The sequence below is a fragment of the Pan troglodytes genome, chromosome X (genome assembly GCF_028858775.2).
Source record: "Pan troglodytes isolate AG18354 chromosome X, NHGRI_mPanTro3-v2.0_pri, whole genome shotgun sequence".
In the NCBI taxonomy this organism is placed as follows: domain Eukaryota; kingdom Metazoa; phylum Chordata; class Mammalia; order Primates; family Hominidae; genus Pan; species Pan troglodytes.
Genome location: NC_072421.2, coordinates 14,594,537 through 14,614,989, shown reverse-complemented (window position 1 = coordinate 14,614,989; position 20,453 = coordinate 14,594,537). Strand labels below are relative to the sequence as shown.

Below are 20,453 nucleotides of genomic sequence, written 5' to 3'. Positions count from 1 at the left end.
CACAACAAAGTGTTACACCTAGTCTGAAATGTCGTTATGCCACAGTTGAAAAACCCTGTTCTACCCAATCTCGTGCTTTCCTTTCCCTTTCATAGGTGTTGGTCTGAGGTCATTCTTTTTTTTTTTTGCGGGGGGGGGTGTTTTGGTTTTGTTTTTCAACTTTTGTTTTAGATTTGGGGGTACACACGCAGGTTTGTTACAAAGGTGTATTGCATGATGCTGAGGTTTGCAGTACAATTGAAACCATCACCCAGGAAGTGAGCATAGTACCTAACAGGTAGTATTTCAACCCTTTCTCCCCTCCATGTCTCCCTCCTCTTGTATTCCCTGGTGTCTATTGTTCCTATCTTTATGTCCATGTGTGCCCAGTGTTTAGCTCTCACTTATAAGTGAGAACATGTGAGATTTGGTTTTCCGTTCCTGCATTAGTTCACTTAGGATAATCACCTCCATCTGCATCCATGTTTCTTCAAAGGACATAATTTCATTATTTATTATGGCTGTGTAGTATTCCATGGCGCATATGTACCACATTTTCTTTATCCAATCCACCATTGATGGGTGCTTGGGCTAATTCCATTTCTTTGCTATTGTGAATAGCACTGCAAAGAACATACAGGTGCATGTGTCTTTTTTGGTAGAATTTCTTTTCCTTTGAGTATATACCCAGGAATGGGATTGCTGGGTCGAACAGTAGTTCAACTCTCACTTCTTTGAGAAATCTCCAAACTGCTTTCCACGGTGGATGACCTAATTTACAGTCCCACAAGTAGTATATAAGCATTCACTTTTTTTTTTTTTTTTTTTTTTGTGAGGGGAGACGGAGTCTCGCTCTGTCTCCCAGGCTGGAGTGCAGCGGCGCGATCTCGGCTCACTGCAACCTCCGCCTCCTGGGTTCAAGCGATTCTCCTGCTTCAGCCTCCTGAGTAGCTGGAACTACAGGCACGCACCACCACGCCCGGCTAATTTTTGCATTTTTAGTAGAGACGGGGTTTCACCATGTTGGCCAGGCTGGTCTCCAACTCCCAACCTCAGGTGATACGGCCGCCTCAGCCTCCCAAAGCACTTTCGCAGGCCCACCAGCATCTGTTTTTTGCCAAGGTCATTCTTTACCGAACATCCTGCACCCTAAACTCCATCAAAGAGTTGGCTTTCTGGGAAACAGTTACAATAGTATCCATAAGAAACCATTTGGTCTTATACGTGTGTATGAGAGAGACAAAGTAGTATGTATGTATATAAATTTATTAGTATGAACAAAACTAGGAGGACATACGCTAAATATAAAGAGTGGTTATTTCATTTTTTAAATGTTTTGTTTTTAATTATTGTGGGAATATAGTAGGTGTATGTATTTATGGGATACATGAAATGTTTTGATATAGGCATGCAATGTAATTATCACATAATGAAAGATAGGGTATCCATCCTCTCAAGCATTTATCTTTTGTGTTACAATCCAATTATCCTCTTTTAATTTAAAATGCACAATTAAATTATTATGAATTATAGTCACCCTGTTGTGCTATCAAATACTAGGCCTTATTCATTCACTTTATTTTTTGTGCCCATTAACCACCCCCACCTCCCCATCACCCCCCACTATGCTTCCTAGCCTCTTGTAATCATCCTTCTACTTTCTATCTCCATGGGTTCAATTATTTTGATGTTTAGGTCCCACAAATAAGTAAGAATATGCAATGTTTGTCTTTCTTTTCCTGGCTTATTTCACTTAACATAATGACTTCCAGTTCCATCTATGTTGTTGCAATCTCATTTTTTTTTTTATGGCCGAAGAGTACTCGGTTGTGTATATGTACCACATTTTCTTTATCCATTCATCTGTTGATGGACACTTAGGTTGCTTCCAAATCTTGCCTATTGTGAACAGAGCTGCAACAAACATGGGAGTGCAGATATCTCTTCGATATGTTGATATCCTTTCGTTTGGATATATGCCCAGCAGTGGGATTGCTAGATCATATGGTAGCTCTATTTTTAGTTTTTTGAAGAACCTCCAAACTGTTCTCCATAGTGGTTATACCAATTTACATTCCCAACAACAGTGTATGAGGGTTCCCTTTTCTCCACATCCTTGCCAGCATTTGTTACCGCCTGTCTTTTGGATATCAGCCATTTTAACTGGGGTGAGATGATATCTCATTATAGTTTTGATTTGCATTTCTCTCATGATCAATGATGTTGAGCACCTTTGCATATGCTTGTTTGCCATTTGTATGTTTTCTTTTGAGAAATGTCTATTCAAATCTTTTGCCCATTTTAAAAATCAGATTATTAGAGTTTTTTTTCTGTAGAGTTGTTTGAGCTCCTTATATATTCTGGTGATTAATCCCTTGTCAGAGGGGAAAATATTTGTGTGCAAATATTTCCTCCCATTCTGTGGACTGTTTCTTCACGTTGTTGATTGTTTCCTTTGCTGTGCAGAAGCTTTTTAATTTGATATGATCCCACTTGTCCATTTTTGCTTTGGTTGCTTGTGTTTGTGGGGTATTACTCAAGAAATATTTGCCCAGAATGTGGTCCTGGAGAGTTTCCCAAATGTTTTCTTGTAGTAGCTTCATAGTGTGAGATCTTAGACTTAATTATTTAATTCATTTTGATTTGATTTTTGTATATGGTGAGAGAGATAGGAGTCTAGTTTCATTCTTCTGCATATGGACATCCAGTTTCCCCAGCACCATTTATTGAAAAGATTATCTTTTCCCCAGTGTATGTTCTTCCCCCCTTTGTCGAAAATGAGTTCACTGTAGGTATGCAGATTTTTTTCTGGGTTCTCTGTTCATTGGTCTATGTGTCTGTTTTTATGCCAATACCAAGCTGTTTTGGTTACTATAGCTCTGTAGTATAATTTGAAGTCAGGTAATGTGATTCCTCTAGTTTTTTTTTCTCTTATGATAGCTTTGGATATTCTGGGTGTTTCGTGGTTCCATATAGATTTTATGATTTGTTTTTTCTATTTCTGTGAAGAATGTCATTGGTATTTTGAAAGGGATTGCATTGAATCTGTAGATCACTTTGGGTAGTATGAACATCTTAATGATATTGATTCTTCCAATTCATGAACATGGGTTTCCATTTTTTGGTGTCCTCTTCAATTTCTTTCATCAGTGTTTTATAGTTTTCATTAAAGAGACATTTCACATTTTTGGTTAATTCCTATATATTTAATTTTATTTGTGGCTATTGTAAATTAGACCACTTTATTTCTTTTTCAGTTTGTTCACTGTTAGCATAAGAAAAGCTACTGATTTTCGTATATTGATTTTGTATCCTACTACTTTACTGAATTTATCAGTTCTAATGTTTTGGTAGATTCTTTTGAGGTTTTTTGGCATGAAAGGATGGTGAATTTTATCAAATGTTTCTTCAGCATCAATCTAAATAATCATACGGTTTTTGTCCTTCATTCTGTTGATATGATGTATCACATTGATTGATTTGCCTATGTTGCATCCCAAGGATAAATCCCACTTGAGCATGATGAATGATCTTTCTAGCGTTTGATGAATTCAGTTTGCTAATATTTTGTTGAGGATTTTTGCATCAATATTCATCAGGGATATTGGCCTGTAGCTTTTGTATTCTTTTTGTGTTGTTGTTAGATGTGTCTTCGTCTGGTTTTGGTATCAGGGTAATATTGGCCTTATAGAATGAGTTTGGAAGTACTGCCTCTTCCTCTATTTCCATTTGTTTCAAGACATTTTTCAATTTCCTTCTTAATTTCTTCATTGACTCACTGGTCATTCAGGAGCATATTGTTTAATTTTCATGTATTTGAATAGTTTCCAAAATTCTTCATCGATTTCTAGTTTTATTCCATTATGGTCAGAGAAGATGCTTGATATCATTGTAATTTTTTTGAATGCTTTAAGACTTGTTTTATGACCTAACATATGGTCTATCCTTGAGAATAATCCATGTGTTGAGGGAAAAAAATGTGTCTTCTGCAGCTATTGGATAAAATATTCTCTAAATATCTATTAAATATTTGGTCTATAGTGCAGATTAAGTTTGATATTTCCTTGTTGATTTTCTGTCTGGAAGATCTGTCAAATGCTGAAAAGTGGGGTGTTGAAATCTCCAGCTATTATTGTAATGGAGCCTATCTCTTTCTTTAGCTCCAATAATATTTGCTTTATATATCTGAATGCTCCAGTATTGAGTGCATATATATATATATAATTGTTATATCCTAAAGAGTAGTTATTTTAAAGTAATGGCATTGCAAGCCATTCTTGTTGTTTTCCTTTGTACTTAAGTGCCTCAGTTGTCCAAGATTTGTGTTTTTATTATTGTATTTTTCTTTTTTGCAGTAAGCACATGTTACCTTTGCAGTCTGGGGAGATAAAATCTTGTAATTTTAAAGAAAAAGGGCATGGACAATAGTATTAAATACTGCAGAGAGGCCAAAGTATAGTAGATGGAAAGTCAGCCGTGATGCCAGTGAGACAGTTGTACCGGAATGGACATGCCTGAAGAGAAACAGCTGTGGGATGAGTGGAAAGTAGGTGAGGAAATAAAGGTATCTCACTTTTTACAGAAGTATAACCAAAAAGAGAGGTGGAAAAATAGAAAGGTGAGGAGAGGAGAGTGAAAAATCTGCCCAAATGATTTTAAAGATCAGAGAACCTGAGCAAGTTTGATGCTGATGGGGAAGAAGCCAGGAAAGAGAGAGGCAATGATACGAGAGGTGTACAGTTGAGGGTGTGAGGTGCCTGTGAGGACATGGAATTGGATCCAGAGAACAACCCTTGACGGGGTTGGCCTAAGCACAAGCAAAGGCATTCATCATGCCTCTTTAAACCAAGAGGCATGGTGAGTGCAGATGGCAATATATTTCAAGGTGATGAAATCCATGCCTGGTCATCTCAATTGTGTCAATAGGAAGTGGTCATCTGCTGAAACGAAGGGTCTGGGGCTGGTGAGGCAGGGGCTTGAGAAGGTGAAATCAAAGAGAAATTATGGCAGAGGACCTGAGCCGGACCTGAAGCGAGGGCCTGCTAGGGGGTGCTCCTGGGAAACTGCTCTTTCCTTTACCCAACTTCAAAGTAAGAATTCAGGACTACTGTTTGCAGGTGGTTTAGCACCATTTACTTGATCCAGGTAAGGGGACTGGTTCCCAAGCTGTTTCTTCACAACACTTAGGTGGCAGATGGGTCCCAGCTGGGGGACAGGGGAGGATCCAAAAAGCCCCATGAGATTAGCTATGGCTTCCCACAGCTGGCAGGATTTCCACACCTGGCACCTGAACTTTGGGGCCCCAGTAACAGAGTTTGAGATTCGTCTGTGCTACTTCCTGTGTTAGGTAATAACCTCTATATATTTCCTTACCATAGGGCCTTTAAAGAAACTACATCATGTAGCCACGCCTTTTGGCTTCTCTCCCTCAATCTCATCTCCTATGGTTGAGATAAACAGGAGCGAAATTCTCCAAAGTGTAAACCAGAGGACACGTCCTGCTGCATCTGGTGCCGTTTTCTCCCAGCACTGCCTCCCAATCCTTTCCAGACACACCAGGATACACTGATAGGGGACTACTATGCCTTAACAGGCACTGGGATTTTAGATGCCTTGTTTCAAGGAGTGGTTCTCAACCAGGAGCCATTCCCCACACCCTCACCCTAGGGACATTTGGCAATGGCTGGAAACATTTTTGATTGTCACAAATGGGGGCAGGGAGGGACATCCAGTGGGCAGAGGCCAAGAATGCTTCTAAATATCCTACAATGCACAGAATAGTCCCCACAATGAATTATGCAGCCCCAAATGCCAATAGTGCAGAAAGTGAGAGATCATGCTTTAGAGTTCGTCATCTGACAGGATTCTTTAAAGTTTTGCTATAATCCATTTAAAATTTGAAGCATATGCCTGAGAAAAATTTAATACTGAGGAATTGCCATTTGTAAATTTCCACCAGCTGGCGCCAAATGACAAGTGAAAATCCAACCTCCTCTAGCCTCCATTTCAAAATTCAGTTTCTCTCCCTGGTTAACCCCCTGGAGTAACAATCCCCATTCTTTTCAAATAGGATTGTCGCTCCTTAGGTGCTTAGTGTTCCCCACCACCAGTATTTTTATGCAAGTGAGTTAAAGTGAGTAATGACTAAAACTCAGATTTAAAGATGAAAAGAACAGGACTACATCCTCAATCAGCTACAGAATTTCCATTCCCTGCAGCAACAAGGGTATGGGAGAATCAGCTAGTTTCTTTTCTTCTTTAGTCAACTTTTAGCTGGGCACTTGGCCATCTGAAAAAGACAATTCCAAGCTCCTGCACCCTTAGGAGGGCTAAGTAATGAAGTTCAGGCCATTAGTAGGAAGTGATCAGAAGTGCTGTGTGCTGCCTCTGGGTAGTACTCTTAAAGCAGTGGTTCTCAACTGGGGGTGACTTTGCCCCCTCCTCCCCCAGCCCAGGAGACATTTGGCAATGTCTGAGGACATTTTTGGCTGTCACAACTGGGAGACAGTACTGGCATCTTGTGAGTAGAGACCAGAGATGCTACTAAAACTCCTACAATGCACAGGACAACCCCCAAAACACAGAATTATCCAACCCCAAATGTGAATAGTGCCAAGGTGGAGAAATCCTTAGAGGGAAAGGGCATGCCCTTGGCTTTCTCTTTCCCACTGGCTGAAAGGTGCAGTGGCGCACCATCTTGGACCATGTGGGCCAAGGCAAGAAACCAGGGAGGGTGGAGCTATGAGACAGGTGGAGCTGCCATACTCTGGACTCCTTACACCCAGACTGCCATGAGATAGAAATACACTTCTCAACAGTTTGAGCCACTCCTCTTCTGGGTCTCTGTGACGGCAGCCAACTAATATTCTATCTAATGCCATAGTATACCATATATATTGTATTTTTTCATTCATAGAACCAGGAATCGCTCTACCTGAACTATATCCACTCTAGGCCTGCATCCTTCTGCCTTTCCCAGGAACCCCCTGAGCTCTTTCTCCCTATCTTACCCCTCTCCATCTTTCTTTCCTGCCTCTCTAGATGCTGGCTTCTTCCTTGAGGTAGAGATTGCACCAGGCCCCATCTGACTTATCTGTCTCAATCCACACCTGACTTTTCCCACAAGACTTCACCCTCCTACCATCTCCTGCTTCTATCCATAGATATCTCATTTCCTCCCACATCCATTTTCTGAGGTGGAGGAATAATCTTTTCTAAAATAATCCCCCTCTATATACACATACTTTCTGGCCCTTACCCTGCTATACTGTCTTCATATAACTCACCACAACATACAATTCTATTTATCTGCTTATTGTTTATGTTCTACACAAAAGATTTAATTTTATGAGCCCCAAAACTGTATTGTTTACTACTGTGTATCCGGTAAATAGAATACCACGGTACAATAGAAATGCAATGCATGCCACATATATAATTTTAAATGTTCTAGTAGCCACACTAATAAAGTAAAAAGATAATTTTAGTCTTTAACCTCAATAGTCCTTCTCTAAGATGTTATCACTATAAAGAAATTGAGATATTTTACATTTTCTCATTCTTCTTCAAAATCTAGAGTGTAATTTACCCTTACAGTATATCTCAGTTCAGACTACTACAATTCAGGTTCTCAGGGCCACATGTAGTGGTTACAATGGACAGCGCTAACATAGAATACTTGGCACATAGCCGGCATCCAGTAAATATTTGTTAAAGTTAATATTCTTCTATACCATTTTAATTCTTCTGTAGTCCAGGAATAATACAGTAATGTCACGTCATTAATACCACCCAATTGACTTAGCCATTTCCTTGTTGGGCATTTAGGTCTTTTCCAATTTTCACTTTTTAAAATAATTCTGTAATAAACATCTATCTGGTTCGTACCTGTTTTTCCTTGGAATAAATTCCCAGAAAGTATTAAATATGGTAATTGCCCCAGAAATGATATGTCACGTAAGACTTCTAATTGTTTATGCTTGGTTCTTGTTAATGACTCTTGTGATGTTAACAGGGCAGGTATTGCTGTGATGGTTATAATTACAAACATATTAGTACTAATGTTTTGTCTGCTGCAATGCGTCAGGCACTCTGCATTAGGTTATGCATATCTTATAGATGAGACACACGAGGCTTGGGGAAGTTACAAACTTAGCACTGGACTCGCACTCAAACTGAGATCTGGGTTAATCTATTTTCAAAGACTGGGTGTTTTACGCTGGGACAAATTAAGAAACTAAAACTGTTTTAGTTAAGAAAGAAAACAGAAAGGAAGAAAGAAAAGGCTAAGTAAAGACAAGGGAAGGAAAACGAAGAAAGCTGAGGAAAGGACAAAAAGTTAAAGGCTGGAAACCCGGGCGGTGCAGAAGCGACCCTTATCTCGCCGGTGCAGAAGCACCGTCCGACCCCCGGCGCGGGTGCCCGCCACAGTCCCAGTGCCCCGCCCGGTGCAGCTCCCTCTCCGCCGGCCCCGCCACCCGCAGCCATCCCACGCCTGCCGCCCCGGCGCTCCACTCGGGGTAGCCGATTAGCAGGCAGCTTCCGGCCTCCAGCACTGCACCGCCTGCGGTGCGAACGTGACGTCCGCGACACAGGGGAGGACTTCCGGCGCGCCGCGCCACGCCACGTGTTCCGCACCGGAAGCGCGCTTCCAGTCGCCCCGGCAACAGCCGCCCCCCTCGCGTTCCCCACTCCCCCTCTGTCTCTCCAAGGAAAACTAGGCCCCTGCGCGGCCAACGCCCAGGATCCGCAAGCTGCGCGCCCACGAGGTGACTTCGGGGACGGCTGGGTTTCCTTTGGGGAGGGAGGGAGGAGCTTAGACGCCCCGGGCCCTGGCTTCTTCTGATGCGCAGAGAGCCGAGGTCTTGGACGTCACATTGCTCTCATAATTATCTTAATCCCGCGACAAAAGGTGGGGCCGGAGGCCCATGAGATTCTTAAATCATTGCAGGTTAATTGTGAGAGGGGACCAGTCCCAGAGGCTCTCAGCTCTGCAGTGCTTCCGAATCACTGGACGACTCTTTAAGAATTCTGATCCCCGGGCCCCCATCCCGGACCAATGAAATCAGAATCTCTAATAGTGGGGCCCTGGCATCGGTAGTTTTTAAAGCTGCCCAGGTGATTCTGGGGTGCCGAGAACCACCGTGTTAAGGTCTATAGGTGAATTCGGATTTTGCCCGTCCAGTCCAGTATCTGAATAGAAGATCGCCCAGGACAGCCACATACTTGAAGGATGTCTAGGATATTGCCCTCTCTGCTCAAAAATTCGGGTTTCTTTCTTTTCTCTTGCACTTTAGCCTCTGCAGGAGGTCAGCTTTTGGTGGGAGTTATCTTGAGACATCTGGCGCCTACAGTTTATGGGCCTTGTGTCTCTGCCCACTTATCAGTAATGAGCTGTAGTTGAACCAGTGGCCAACGAAGTGCATTTTAGCTCTGAAATCTTGATGTTTCCTTAGTACAGATCAGATGGTTCTGAACAATTTTATTTTTTTCAGGAATGATGTTTTTAAACTCGTTTGACAGGCTAGCCTGTGTATTCAGCTGTTTTTCATCTCAAATCAGAACAATATTACTTAAAAAATCTAGACTAAAGATTAGTAACGCAACACTTCTAGGATTATTTATGCTCACAGCCCCCATGAATTGTGGGATGAGAGCTACCCTTTAAAAATACTATTTTTGCTAGCATAATTTATCGGAATAACAGTCTCTTTGTAATTTCAATATGAACAGAAACCATATATTTTTAAAGACTGCTGGTTAGTAACTTGGAATAAGCATAACTGAAAGCAAGTTCACAGGTGTATAAATCCCCTCTGTGTGTTCATTGCTGTGCTGGGGAAGTATACAAACTAAAGTTCCAGAGAGAAATGTTCATTCTGAAACTGTTCTATAGATGGTGATTAATCATTTTGGGTTTTTTTTTAAAGGATAGGGTGAGATGAGAATGACGGGGGAAAGTTTTGAACAGTTAAGGCTAGAGTGTAAATTGGAGAGTTTGCAAAGTAGGTACAGAACTTTTTTTGAACAACTTCTCTACAAGAGGAAATTCAGCCACGGAACAGCTGGACACGTGAAAAAAGAATGTACTTGATCAAATATCAGATGAATTGAAAAGATCTTTGAAAACATAATGTATTTAAATATTTGCTTCCTGAAAAGATTTGGTGCTTTATAGTCAGTTTTTTGAGTTACTAGGTCCTCAGAGATTTTGGGGAGTAGATGCAGGAGGAGACAACGTTATCAGGAAACAACAGACAAGCTCAACAATTTCAGCAGCATCTAAGAGCATGAAATATTAGCTATTATTTTTATGCTGGAAGGAAAATAGGAAACTTAAAAGGAGTAGATTGTAGAATCCATGCCTACAGGTAACTGAGTAAGTGCCCAAGTAAATGAGGCATAGTGAGTGCCTATAAATTCAGAAAAGAGAGATTAACATGGAATTACCATGAATATGTTTATAGAAAAAAGTAAATCTGAAATAAGACGCCTGAAATGTACAAGCGATCTTAACTACTTTAAACTAGCCATGGTTTTTGCTGTTATGCTCTTAATTTGCAGAACCTGCCTATTCAACCCTTATTACCTTATAGTCACACTAGGTTTTGCTTATGAAGGACATGCTTGCTGTGAAACAAACTTATCTGTTTCCTCTTTTGAACTATGTTATCATTATGTCATTCTCAGTCGTCCCATTGCTTGTTGTGTTCCTGAGTCAGAGGGTAACTTTGTTCCTGGCCTCATATTTCACTTTTGATTCTGATATTAGTCACAAGGGGATTCAGAGAACTTGCAAATAAATCCATTCACAAATTCATCACACTTGCTGACAAATTAAACAATGCCCTTCTGTGGGTGGAATGTCATTTGTATGAAAAAAAGAATTGTTAACTGCATCCTTTCAGTCTTACTCCTTCCCCATGCTATGCCTTCTTTGTGACAGTACTTATTACAACATCCAGAAGAGGGTAAATTGGGGTTGGGGATTGAGGGAATGAAAAGAAAATAAAACTCAGTTTTTTGGCTCCCTTGCCTATCAGTTTTAACTGTAGCTATTATAGACGGGGAGGTGCAGGCTTTCTGAACACAGTGGCATGTGCACTTGAATAGGCCTGTGTCCTGCCCAAGATGGAGCTTGGATGTCTGCAGGTGGAAGAAGGCCATTTGGACTTGAGCCATCTTTGATGTCCAAATCACTAAGCAGAGACCATGCAAAGACACAGGAGGGAGGCCATGAGGGCATCAAGCCAGATGAGCTTGCCAGCCTCAGCAACCAGCCAGGGATGGGGGCAGGGCTGCCCAAGTAGGTGGGGCAGGGCTGCCCAAGTAGGTGGGGCAGGAAGCCCAGCCCTCAACAAAACCCTATTATATTCTTTGTCTTAGTGAGGAAGTTCTTACTGTTGTGTGTATTATTGGAAGACATCTTCTGTGATAGGGTTATTATTGCATGTACAGAGAGATTCCTTGGAACCGCATATGACTCAATCTATCTCACTCAGATTTCTCACCATACCTTCACTTATTTTGCTGCAGTGTCCAGCAGATCTCCTTGAAACAGTGTGTACTGAAGACCTAACTAAATCCTCCAAATTACCTGGTTGGTTCAGAGAACCAAATCACTGGAGCTTTGTAGGGAAGGTTTGAGTTTCAGGGCTTTAGCCAGAGTAACTTATTTAATGATTGGCTTTTAATGTGTTTCTGTGCAAAGATCAAAGCAGGTGAATTTTCATGTATTTTTAGAATTCTAGTAGAAAAGGAAGATAGGAAAATCTAGTTCAAGTATACATTCTAGTTTTTAGGGGAATTTGTGTTTTTATTTTACTTTTTTGGTTGCTACGATTTGTCCTATATTCTATATTTATAAGAACATAAATATGTAATTAAAAGAATATATTTGATGGCACTACCTGTCAACAAAGCCACTTATTTGTGAAATTTTTTGGTAACTTGATGGAAATAGTCAGCTTTTATCCATTGAAAACTACAAAGCTCTTATCTATTGTTCTTTATGTATATTTATGCATTAAAAATAGATCCTGCAGGATGAGCAGATGTACTGAAGTGTAAATCCGTTTTTTAAGAGAGGCTATATGGAAAAATATATCATTCAAGACTCAGTCTCTGCCTTGCCTGTAGGCCTCGTCAGTGTTTAGTGAATGACCTCAACCCTGTTTTTTTCCTTCCTTCTTTGGTGGTTGAGGACAGACAATGAATGGTCTCTGTACTCGCCTGGGCTCAGCTGGGTGGTGGCCATTATGCCATTGTGCTCACTGGAGAGGGCTGCCGGGTTTGTAGAGCTGCGGATCCCGGCCTTCCCTGACATTGCCAATCTCTTTTCTTTCAGCTCCACCAGCCCATTGGAGAAAAGTTACTGTTCAGTCCCTGAAGGCTTGTGCCATAAAAGAGTGGGAGACATTCCCAGGGAAGTGAGGAATGAAAGATCGAATTAAAGACCATTAAAGACCAAAGGGCATCTAAATCTGCAGCAACCATCAGCTCTCTTTTCTTTGAGAGGTAGTAGTCTCTGAAGGTGTTGCTGTAATGTCTATAATTATTTAGATGTTGGCTTTTCAGAAACCCAGGCATTCTTATTAGCTCCTTAAGTTCTCCATGCGTGAAGAAAATAACCAGCTTAAAAAAGCTAATCGGACCCATCTCTAGAAGAGGACCTCTTCTTCCCTTGGGAGCTAACTGATATTAACTGACTAACTGATTGCTTAGCAGGAAAGAATATATATTCTTTCCAGGGAATAGAGATTCAGAGCTCTGTCCTGTTTGCTTTCTAAGCCCTGCTGATTGATATGGTTTTGCAGAATTTTTATTGTTATTTTTAGTTAAGTCTTTAAATGTTTATGTGGATATTTAAGAAAAGATCCAATTTCCTTATTTAGTCATGGAGAGTGTTTTTTTGTCCCACATATTAGCAACCGGTCAACATGATTGCTATTGGTCATAGTCAGTTTTCTTGCCTCCACTAGTCTTTCTCCAAACCTAATCATTTATGAAACGTGTGAGAATCGTGAAGTTCGTCTACTGATTCCCAAGTGGAAACTGAGGAACAATCAGGATGCTCAGTATATTCAGAGAGAATCTATACAACTTCAAAATGTGTTAACATGAAACAGGGGTGGGCAAAATAAAAGCCCACAGCCTGTTTTTTGTACTTCAGGAAGCTAAGAATTGTTTTTACATTTTTAAAGGGTTGTTTGGTGTGTGTTTTTGTTTTTTTTTTTAAAGCAAAGAACATGAAGACTATGCGACAAAGACTGTATGTGGCCCACAAGCCTAAAATATTTATCTCGCCCTTTACTGAAAAGAAATTGCTGGCATAAAGTAATAATACTGGAAAGACCTAGCTAAAAATAATTATAAAGCTCTATGCAAGTTGCTATTCCTTTAAACATGTTTTTCTATGCCTTATTTGACTTTTGAGAGACGAATGTGTAATTCTTCAAGTCAGTTATTCAAATTGGTTAATTTGAATGTAGGATTTTAGGAATCTTAAAAAGACTTAAAATATAAAAGGCTATTACAAGTACAAGTACGTTTTGGGATTTAGGGAGAGAAAATGATAAAGCCAAGAGTGAGATGAGCACAGTCTACATACAGCCTCAGGACTTTAAACTTGATGGAAGATGGCAGCAAGTTTGATTATAAATGTCCCAGTGGTCAAAACTGTGAGGAAAGCATAATCAAAGCAAAGCAAAATTGCCTACAGAGTTTCTTGCACTCCATCATTAACATAAATTCATCCTTTCATAATGTCCTGGGTCTTAAGAGTCTAGCACCTTAGCTGATGAATTAATATATTTAATTAATGTAGATAGTGGGCACTCTGGGCTTATTCTGAACTGCCTCTGGTTCAGAAGCTGGAACTGGCTTTCTTCAGTCATCTCAAATGATTCTCTTGGCTTCTTTCTTGCATAAGTGCTCAGGATGTACCTGGGTGATCTCTGAGGCCTTCTAACATAGCAGCCCTTCTACCAGATGATTTGTTGGATCAAAGTTACCTCTCCTCAAACTAGTGCTCCCTCCCTCTTCTTTTTTTTTTTTTGTTTTTGTTTTTGTTTTTGAGACTGAGTCTCACTCTGTCACTCAGGCTGGAGTGCAGTGGCACGATCTCAGCTCACTGCAACCTCCACTTCCTGGGTTCAAGCAATTCTTGTGCCTCAGCCTCCCAAGTAGCTGGGATTACAGATGTGCGCCACCAGACCCAGCTAATTTTTGTATTTTTAGTAGACATGGGGTTTCACCATGTTGGCCAGGCTGGTCTTGAACTCCTGACCTCGGGTGATCCACCCACCTCGGCCTCCCAAAGTGCTGGGATTATAGGCGTGAGCCACAGTGTCTGGCCCCTCCCTCTAAATCACAGCCATTGACATTTGAGCAGCCTGGAGAACATCATCAATTACCCTTGAACTCCTTAAAATGGTAGTCTACTTTATCTCACATGCCTAAACTTCCAGCTTTGCAAAATGGAGCCTCTCTTAGCCGTCTGGTGGATTTTCAGAATATTGGTGCTACAACCTTTAATACCACACTGGATTTTCCCAATTATAACTAAAAACAAGATTTTGTCTATAGTAGTGTTTGATCTCAATGGTGTTTATTCCATATTTGAGGCTATCACACTTCCCAGTTTGGAATAATTGATATTTTAGTTGACCTGGTTCTAAATGCCTTATGATGCGTAGAAAGAAGTCTGGATTCAAAACACTTAATTTCCAGAACACATGCAGATGTCTCCTAGACTTTTCTAATTTAATTCCTGTGCTGCTTGTTAATCTATAAAACAAATTTGATTAAGATACACATGCAGTTTGCGTTAATGTCATTATGTGCTGCAGGCTCTCAGAAAATTATTCAGATTTTAGTGATAGAAATATAAAACCTGGGCCAGGCACGGTGGCTCACGCCTGTAATCCCAGCACTTTGGGAGGCCGAGGCGGGCGGATCATGAGGTCAGGAGTTTGGACCAGCCTGGCCAACATAGTGAAACCCCATCTCTACTAAAAATACAAAAATTAGCCAGGCATGGTGCCACGCGCCTGTAATCCCAGCTACTCGGGAGGCTGAGGCAGGAGAATCGCTTGAACCTGGGAGGCGGAGGTTGCAGGGAGCAGAGATCATGCCATTGCACTCCAGCCTGGGTGACAGTGTGAGACTTCGTCTCAAAAAAAAAAAAAAGGAATATAAAACCTGGTTCTAGTGAATTAGCCACTTAAAGGCTGCACCTTACAGTTTTGCTCTTAAGTACATACTAATTTCTACATAATTTCAAGTATGTTTTATTTCTCTGAGTGGTAAGCCACCTAAGTATTAACTTTTATATTTCTTCAGTGGCCTGGAAAGCACATAGCAGTTAGCTAGGTTTTCAGGTACTTGTTCATGTTTTAAACCTTTAAAACATTAAAATTATAGATTAATGTGAACTTAATTTACACTGCATTTGTTAACTTTTTCAGTTTATATTCGTTGCATGTATGCATAGTATTGAATTTAAGACAAGGAACAGGAACTATGGGCTATGTTTAAGATAAATTTACAGAAGGTTATGTCAGCCCTCTTAGAAGTACCCTATTTGAAAGTTTATTATATTCAAAAAGAATGTGAATGATTCTCTTTCAGCTAAATCTTAAAATATAGAAGTGGTTGATTTAGCATCTCAGTTCTTAATATAACCATAGCAAAACATCTGATAGAGATTATAAAACAAGTAAAGTTTGTTTCTTAAGGGTTGGGGAATGTTTTAATTCTACCCTATAGTTAAGTGAAAAGGAAAAATAAGACTGCTTTGGTATCTGATTTCCAAAGTTTCAAAACCTAAGTAGTTGTTTGCTCAGCATTACATTGTGTTAGTGGTTTTGTCTCACAGAAACTTAAATTATCATGCATTTTTGGATATTTTTGTTTAACTTTTTTAAAAGTACATTCTGGTGTGGCTCTGAACCTCTGAATAGAAAAAAAAAGTCTATTTTAAATAGATTGAAAAAGCTACAGCTGCAGATTAGCCATTACTTTTGGGTATTTCATGCATCGAATCAGCAAATCACAACAGGTGGGTAGAGAGAAAAGGAGTAAATCTCAGCAGAGCAATGCTATTTGCCAGAGGCAGTCTATCTGGTGCCTCAGTAGAGACTCCATGGAGTGTTTTTTTCTCCTGTGAAGAGACAGGGTGGTTAGGCAAGGAGAGTGTGATGTCACATGCTGGCTGAGAAATGCATATTGCAATCAAAATGAAAACAAAGCCCATTTGGGGAACTTAAAGCCCAGGGCACAACTGAGGCTGGAGAGATGTCTTATTCTCCAAGTCCCAAACCTAAGGCAAGACCCAACAGAGGTTTCTGGTCATTTGGAAAGATGTGTTCCCCTCAAGCCTCAGGAAGACCCAGGGTTAATTTAAGTAAGCATTAGCATGAGTTAAGGATTAGTAAATAAAGTAATAACTGTAAATTTTTAGTTCATGTTTTGTATATTGTGTATGTGTGTATATATATATACACACACACATATATATACACATTATGTGTATATATACATGTGTATACATACATATATGTGTATATATACATTATATATACACACATATATATGTATATATACATTATATATACACACATATATATGTGTATACATACATATACATGTATATGTGTGTATATATACATTATACATTATACATATACATTATCTGGGACTTGGAGAATAAGACATCTCTCCAGCCTCAGTATATATATCAGTATATATATGTGTATATATACTGATATATATATATATATATATACACACATTAACTACTAAATATTTATATGGTCATTTTCATAGACTTTACTTCCTATAGGGAAATAAGTAATTGAACCATGCAGGATTTTTTGACCCACTTAATCAAACCTAAGTGGATCCCTCCTTTTCAGACCACAAAGTCATAGCCCAGGAACCAACGTCATATAGATAGGTTGCATGAAATCAGGCATGGTCCTGGGAAGAGGCAGTTCCTTGGGAGCTGCCTCACAAACCACAGAATAGCCACAAATATCACACAGCCATACTGATCAGACGTTTGCACTGTGATTCTTCTTTCCTAGTTTCAGCACCCATTTGGACTTTCACAATCAGAGATGGCAGCGGTAAAGGTAAGATTTTTATTTTTTTATTTTTTTTGAGCTCGTAAGTAAAAAAGGTCAACTTTAGTCTTTTTTTTTATACTTTAAGTTTTAGGGTACATGTGCACAACGTGCAGGTTTGTTATATATGTATACATGTGCCATGTTGGTGTTCTGCACCCATTAACTCGTCATTTAACATTAAGTATATCTCCTAATGCTATCCCTCCCCCCTCCCCCCACCCCACAACAGTCCCTGGTGTGTGATGTTCCCTTTCCTGTGTCCATGTGTTCTCATTGTTCAATTCCCACCTGTGAGTGAGAACATGCGGTGTTTGGTTTTTTGTCCTTGCGATAGTTTGCTGGTAAACTTTAGTCTTTAAAGTTTGGTATTCTCATTCCACGATGGAGAAGACCTAAGAAATACAAAAGTAAAAGCACTATTGGGTGCATTCCTAGACATCTCTTGCCCCAGGCATTTAGGGGTGGCTCAGGCCAGCAAGTTAGTTTAGGGGGCAGAAAGGGAAAAACTAAAGTCTGTCATGCTTGTCAGTCTAGTGTGGTTCTTAGCAGGCCGTTGCTCAGTTGGCAGTAGTCATTTAATTACAGTGGGTAGAGAGGGCTAAGGTGATAAACATCCAGTCTTCTCTCTCCCTGCGTCTCATCTAGAAACGATCACTAGCCTTCATCCCCACATTATAATGCTCCATAGCTTTAATTGGCTGGCTTGTGCATACCTCATGTACATGGACTTAGCAAGTGTGCATACACTTGGTGTCCACTGTGGGCCTGGACCTATCTCACACAATTTTGGGCCCAGTAGCCTCCTCATGTAGAGTAGGTATTTAGCAAATACTAAGTAAATACCTGTTGGGTAGCAGATTAAACATTTGAAGATTTCTCTTGAGGATAATAAACACTTTGGTGTCCACCCTCCACCTCCTTTCATTTTGTAGGCATCAACATCGAAAGCTACCAGGCCTTGGTATTCTCATCCGGTATATGCAAGATACTGGCAACATTATCATCAAGCAATGGCTTGGATGCAAAGCCATCACAATGCCTACAGGAAGGCCGTGGAATCCTGTTTCAGTCTTCCATGGTACTTACCTTCTGCACTTCTTCCCCAAAGCTCTTACGATAACGAGGCTGCGTATCCTCAGTCCTTCTATGACCATCATGTGGCCTGGCAGGACTACCCCTGCAGTTCTTCACATTTCAGAAGATCTGGCCAGCATCCGCATTACAGCAGTAGGATCCAGGCATCCACAAAAGAAGACCAAGCTTTGTCCAAAGAGGAAGAAGAGGTGGAGACTGAGTCAGATGCAGAGGTAGAATGTGACCTGAGCAATATGGAAATCACTGAAGAGCTCCGCCAGTACTTTGCAGAGACCGAGAGGCATAGAGAAGAACGACGTAAGTTCAGGCCTCTGTGTCTTCATGCTTCCTTTCCTTGCCCTGCCTTTTACATTTTTTTTCTCTAATATATAAAGTAATTTTATAATTCTTCATTGGCTAGGGTAATATTCCAAATCCAGTCCTAAGCCTGGAAAAGCTATGGGGATGCTGTACCTTGCTTATGTTAGTTTCTGGAGTTGTTTTAGTATAAGACTTTTTTTTGTCCCAGAACAAAGCTTATCCTAATAGTAGTTCTACTATTTATTAACCATTAGACACTCTACCAAATGGAGCGTGTATGCATGCATGCTTCTGTGTGTGCGCGCTCTGATCTACACAGCAGTCCCTCAGAGTATTAAACTCATTTTATATATGAGGAAAGTGAACCTTAAAAAGGTTAATTGACTTGTTCCGTGGTACACAACTAGTAATTTGCTGTTAGGATCCAAACCAAATCTGCCTACCTCTACTTCCTGTACTGCTTTCTGTATACTAGGACTTGTCCCTGAGACTGCTAGGTTCCTAAAATACTTTTGCCATTCCTCTGGGACACATCTTGGAGATGTCCTTGGTGCTAGAGGTCCCAAATCTTAAATAGCATGAACCTAAACAGAGTAACGAAATGCCTGGCACTTACAACTTTCCTGTTGGTTCTGCATTGAGGCCCTGTCCATGGGGTCAGAGAATTATGATAAAGGTCTTATGTCTTCAGTCAAAAACAGGAATTTTCTTTTTAAATTTCTTACCACCTTACTAGAAAGAACTAGAACAGCTTTTGTGCTCTCCTATTAAAATTCACCAGACCATTTCTAAGTACCTCTAACTGAGATACAAATGCTTCTCTCCCTATTATAACCAGTATTCATTCTCAATTTTGTTTTAAGTGAGGCCTAATTGTATGACATTTTACCTACAATTTTCCAATGACACAGAAGCGTAGAAACCTGGGAATGGGAGTTTCATTCCTGTCTGTCATTGTCAGCATTTTCCTAATGATGAATTAGCTTTTATTGATCCCCACTGGATGCCAAGAACTGAGCACTGGGCTTTGTATAAAATATTATATCCTTTAGTATCTTCGTCCGTGATTCTTCACTAAACTACTTGTTCAGATTTTTTTGACTTCCTTTCTTTTGTTTAAACTGTGTACTTCTTTAAGCATATTAGAAAGTATATCCAGCCAGGTGTGGTGGCTCACACCTGTAGTCCCAGCAACTCGGGAGGATGGCTTGAGCCCAGGAGTTTGAGGCTGCAGCGAGCCACGATCACACCACTGTACTCCAGCCTGGGCGACAGAGCGAGACCCTGGCTCAAAAAAAAAAAAAAAAAGAAAGAAAAGAAAGAAAAGAAAAGAAAGAAAGAAGTATATCCAAACAAATACTTTTAAGACAGTACTTTCTATTACACACAGAATACTTTTCCTTGATCTCCAGAAATAAATTTTACCCTTTTTAAAAATATAGATACGAAACAACCATTAGTCTAATATATACAACAAATGAGAGGCATTGGAGCATGTCCATGTTTGAGTTGGAATGCTGTTTGTTACAGCTTTTGACAGAGAAAATGGGATGGAGATCGAGTTTATTACTCTTGTCCTTACCAGAAAGTACAATAACATGTTTTGCCCACTAGAGGTTGATACTTTTATGATGGAAATTGTAATTATGGATGGAAGCAAATCCCAGTCATCTAAAAGGTGACTTTGAATTATCTGCTGGTTTAAAATAAACTTGAGTTAGTCAATAAAAAGTAGATATGAATAAAATAAAGATAAAACAATGAAATGTGTCCTTGCACCAAAGAAAAAAAAATGTGAACGGTTCAGTTACAGATATTGTTAACAACCATCCCTATTCCTCCCTCTTGCCATTGTTAGGTAGAACTCTAGGTAGGTAAACAAAATCATGAAAATTACCTGCTAAGTCATACTTGCCACTTAATATTATTTTGAGTGAATAAATGAAGTCT

General features: G+C 40.0%; 1 protein-coding gene across 10 annotated transcripts in view; it reads left to right on the top strand.

The window, feature by feature from the left end:
* Window positions 1-8,529: 8,529 nt before the first annotated feature.
* The window catches only part of GEMIN8 (gem nuclear organelle associated protein 8), a 43,584-nt gene continuing 31,660 nt past the window's right edge, over window positions 8,530-20,453 (top strand). For 6 of the 10 annotated variants that reach the window (XR_010154858.1, XR_008541929.2, XR_001713926.3 and 3 more), the window contains exons 1-3: window positions 8,530-8,747; window positions 17,067-17,114; window positions 18,041-18,500. Coding sequence is in view for 7 of the 10 variants with exons in the window: in XM_016942796.3 (XP_016798285.1) it covers window positions 17,100-17,114; window positions 18,041-18,500 (475 nt within the window). In the remaining 3 variants the exon portion in view is untranslated. Of the gene's footprint in view, window positions 8,748-9,927; window positions 12,499-16,958; window positions 17,115-18,040; window positions 18,501-20,453 lie in introns of those variants that run through there. The other 4 variants (XM_003317357.5, XM_009438787.4, XM_009438788.4 and 1 more) reach the window with 4 other exon arrangements.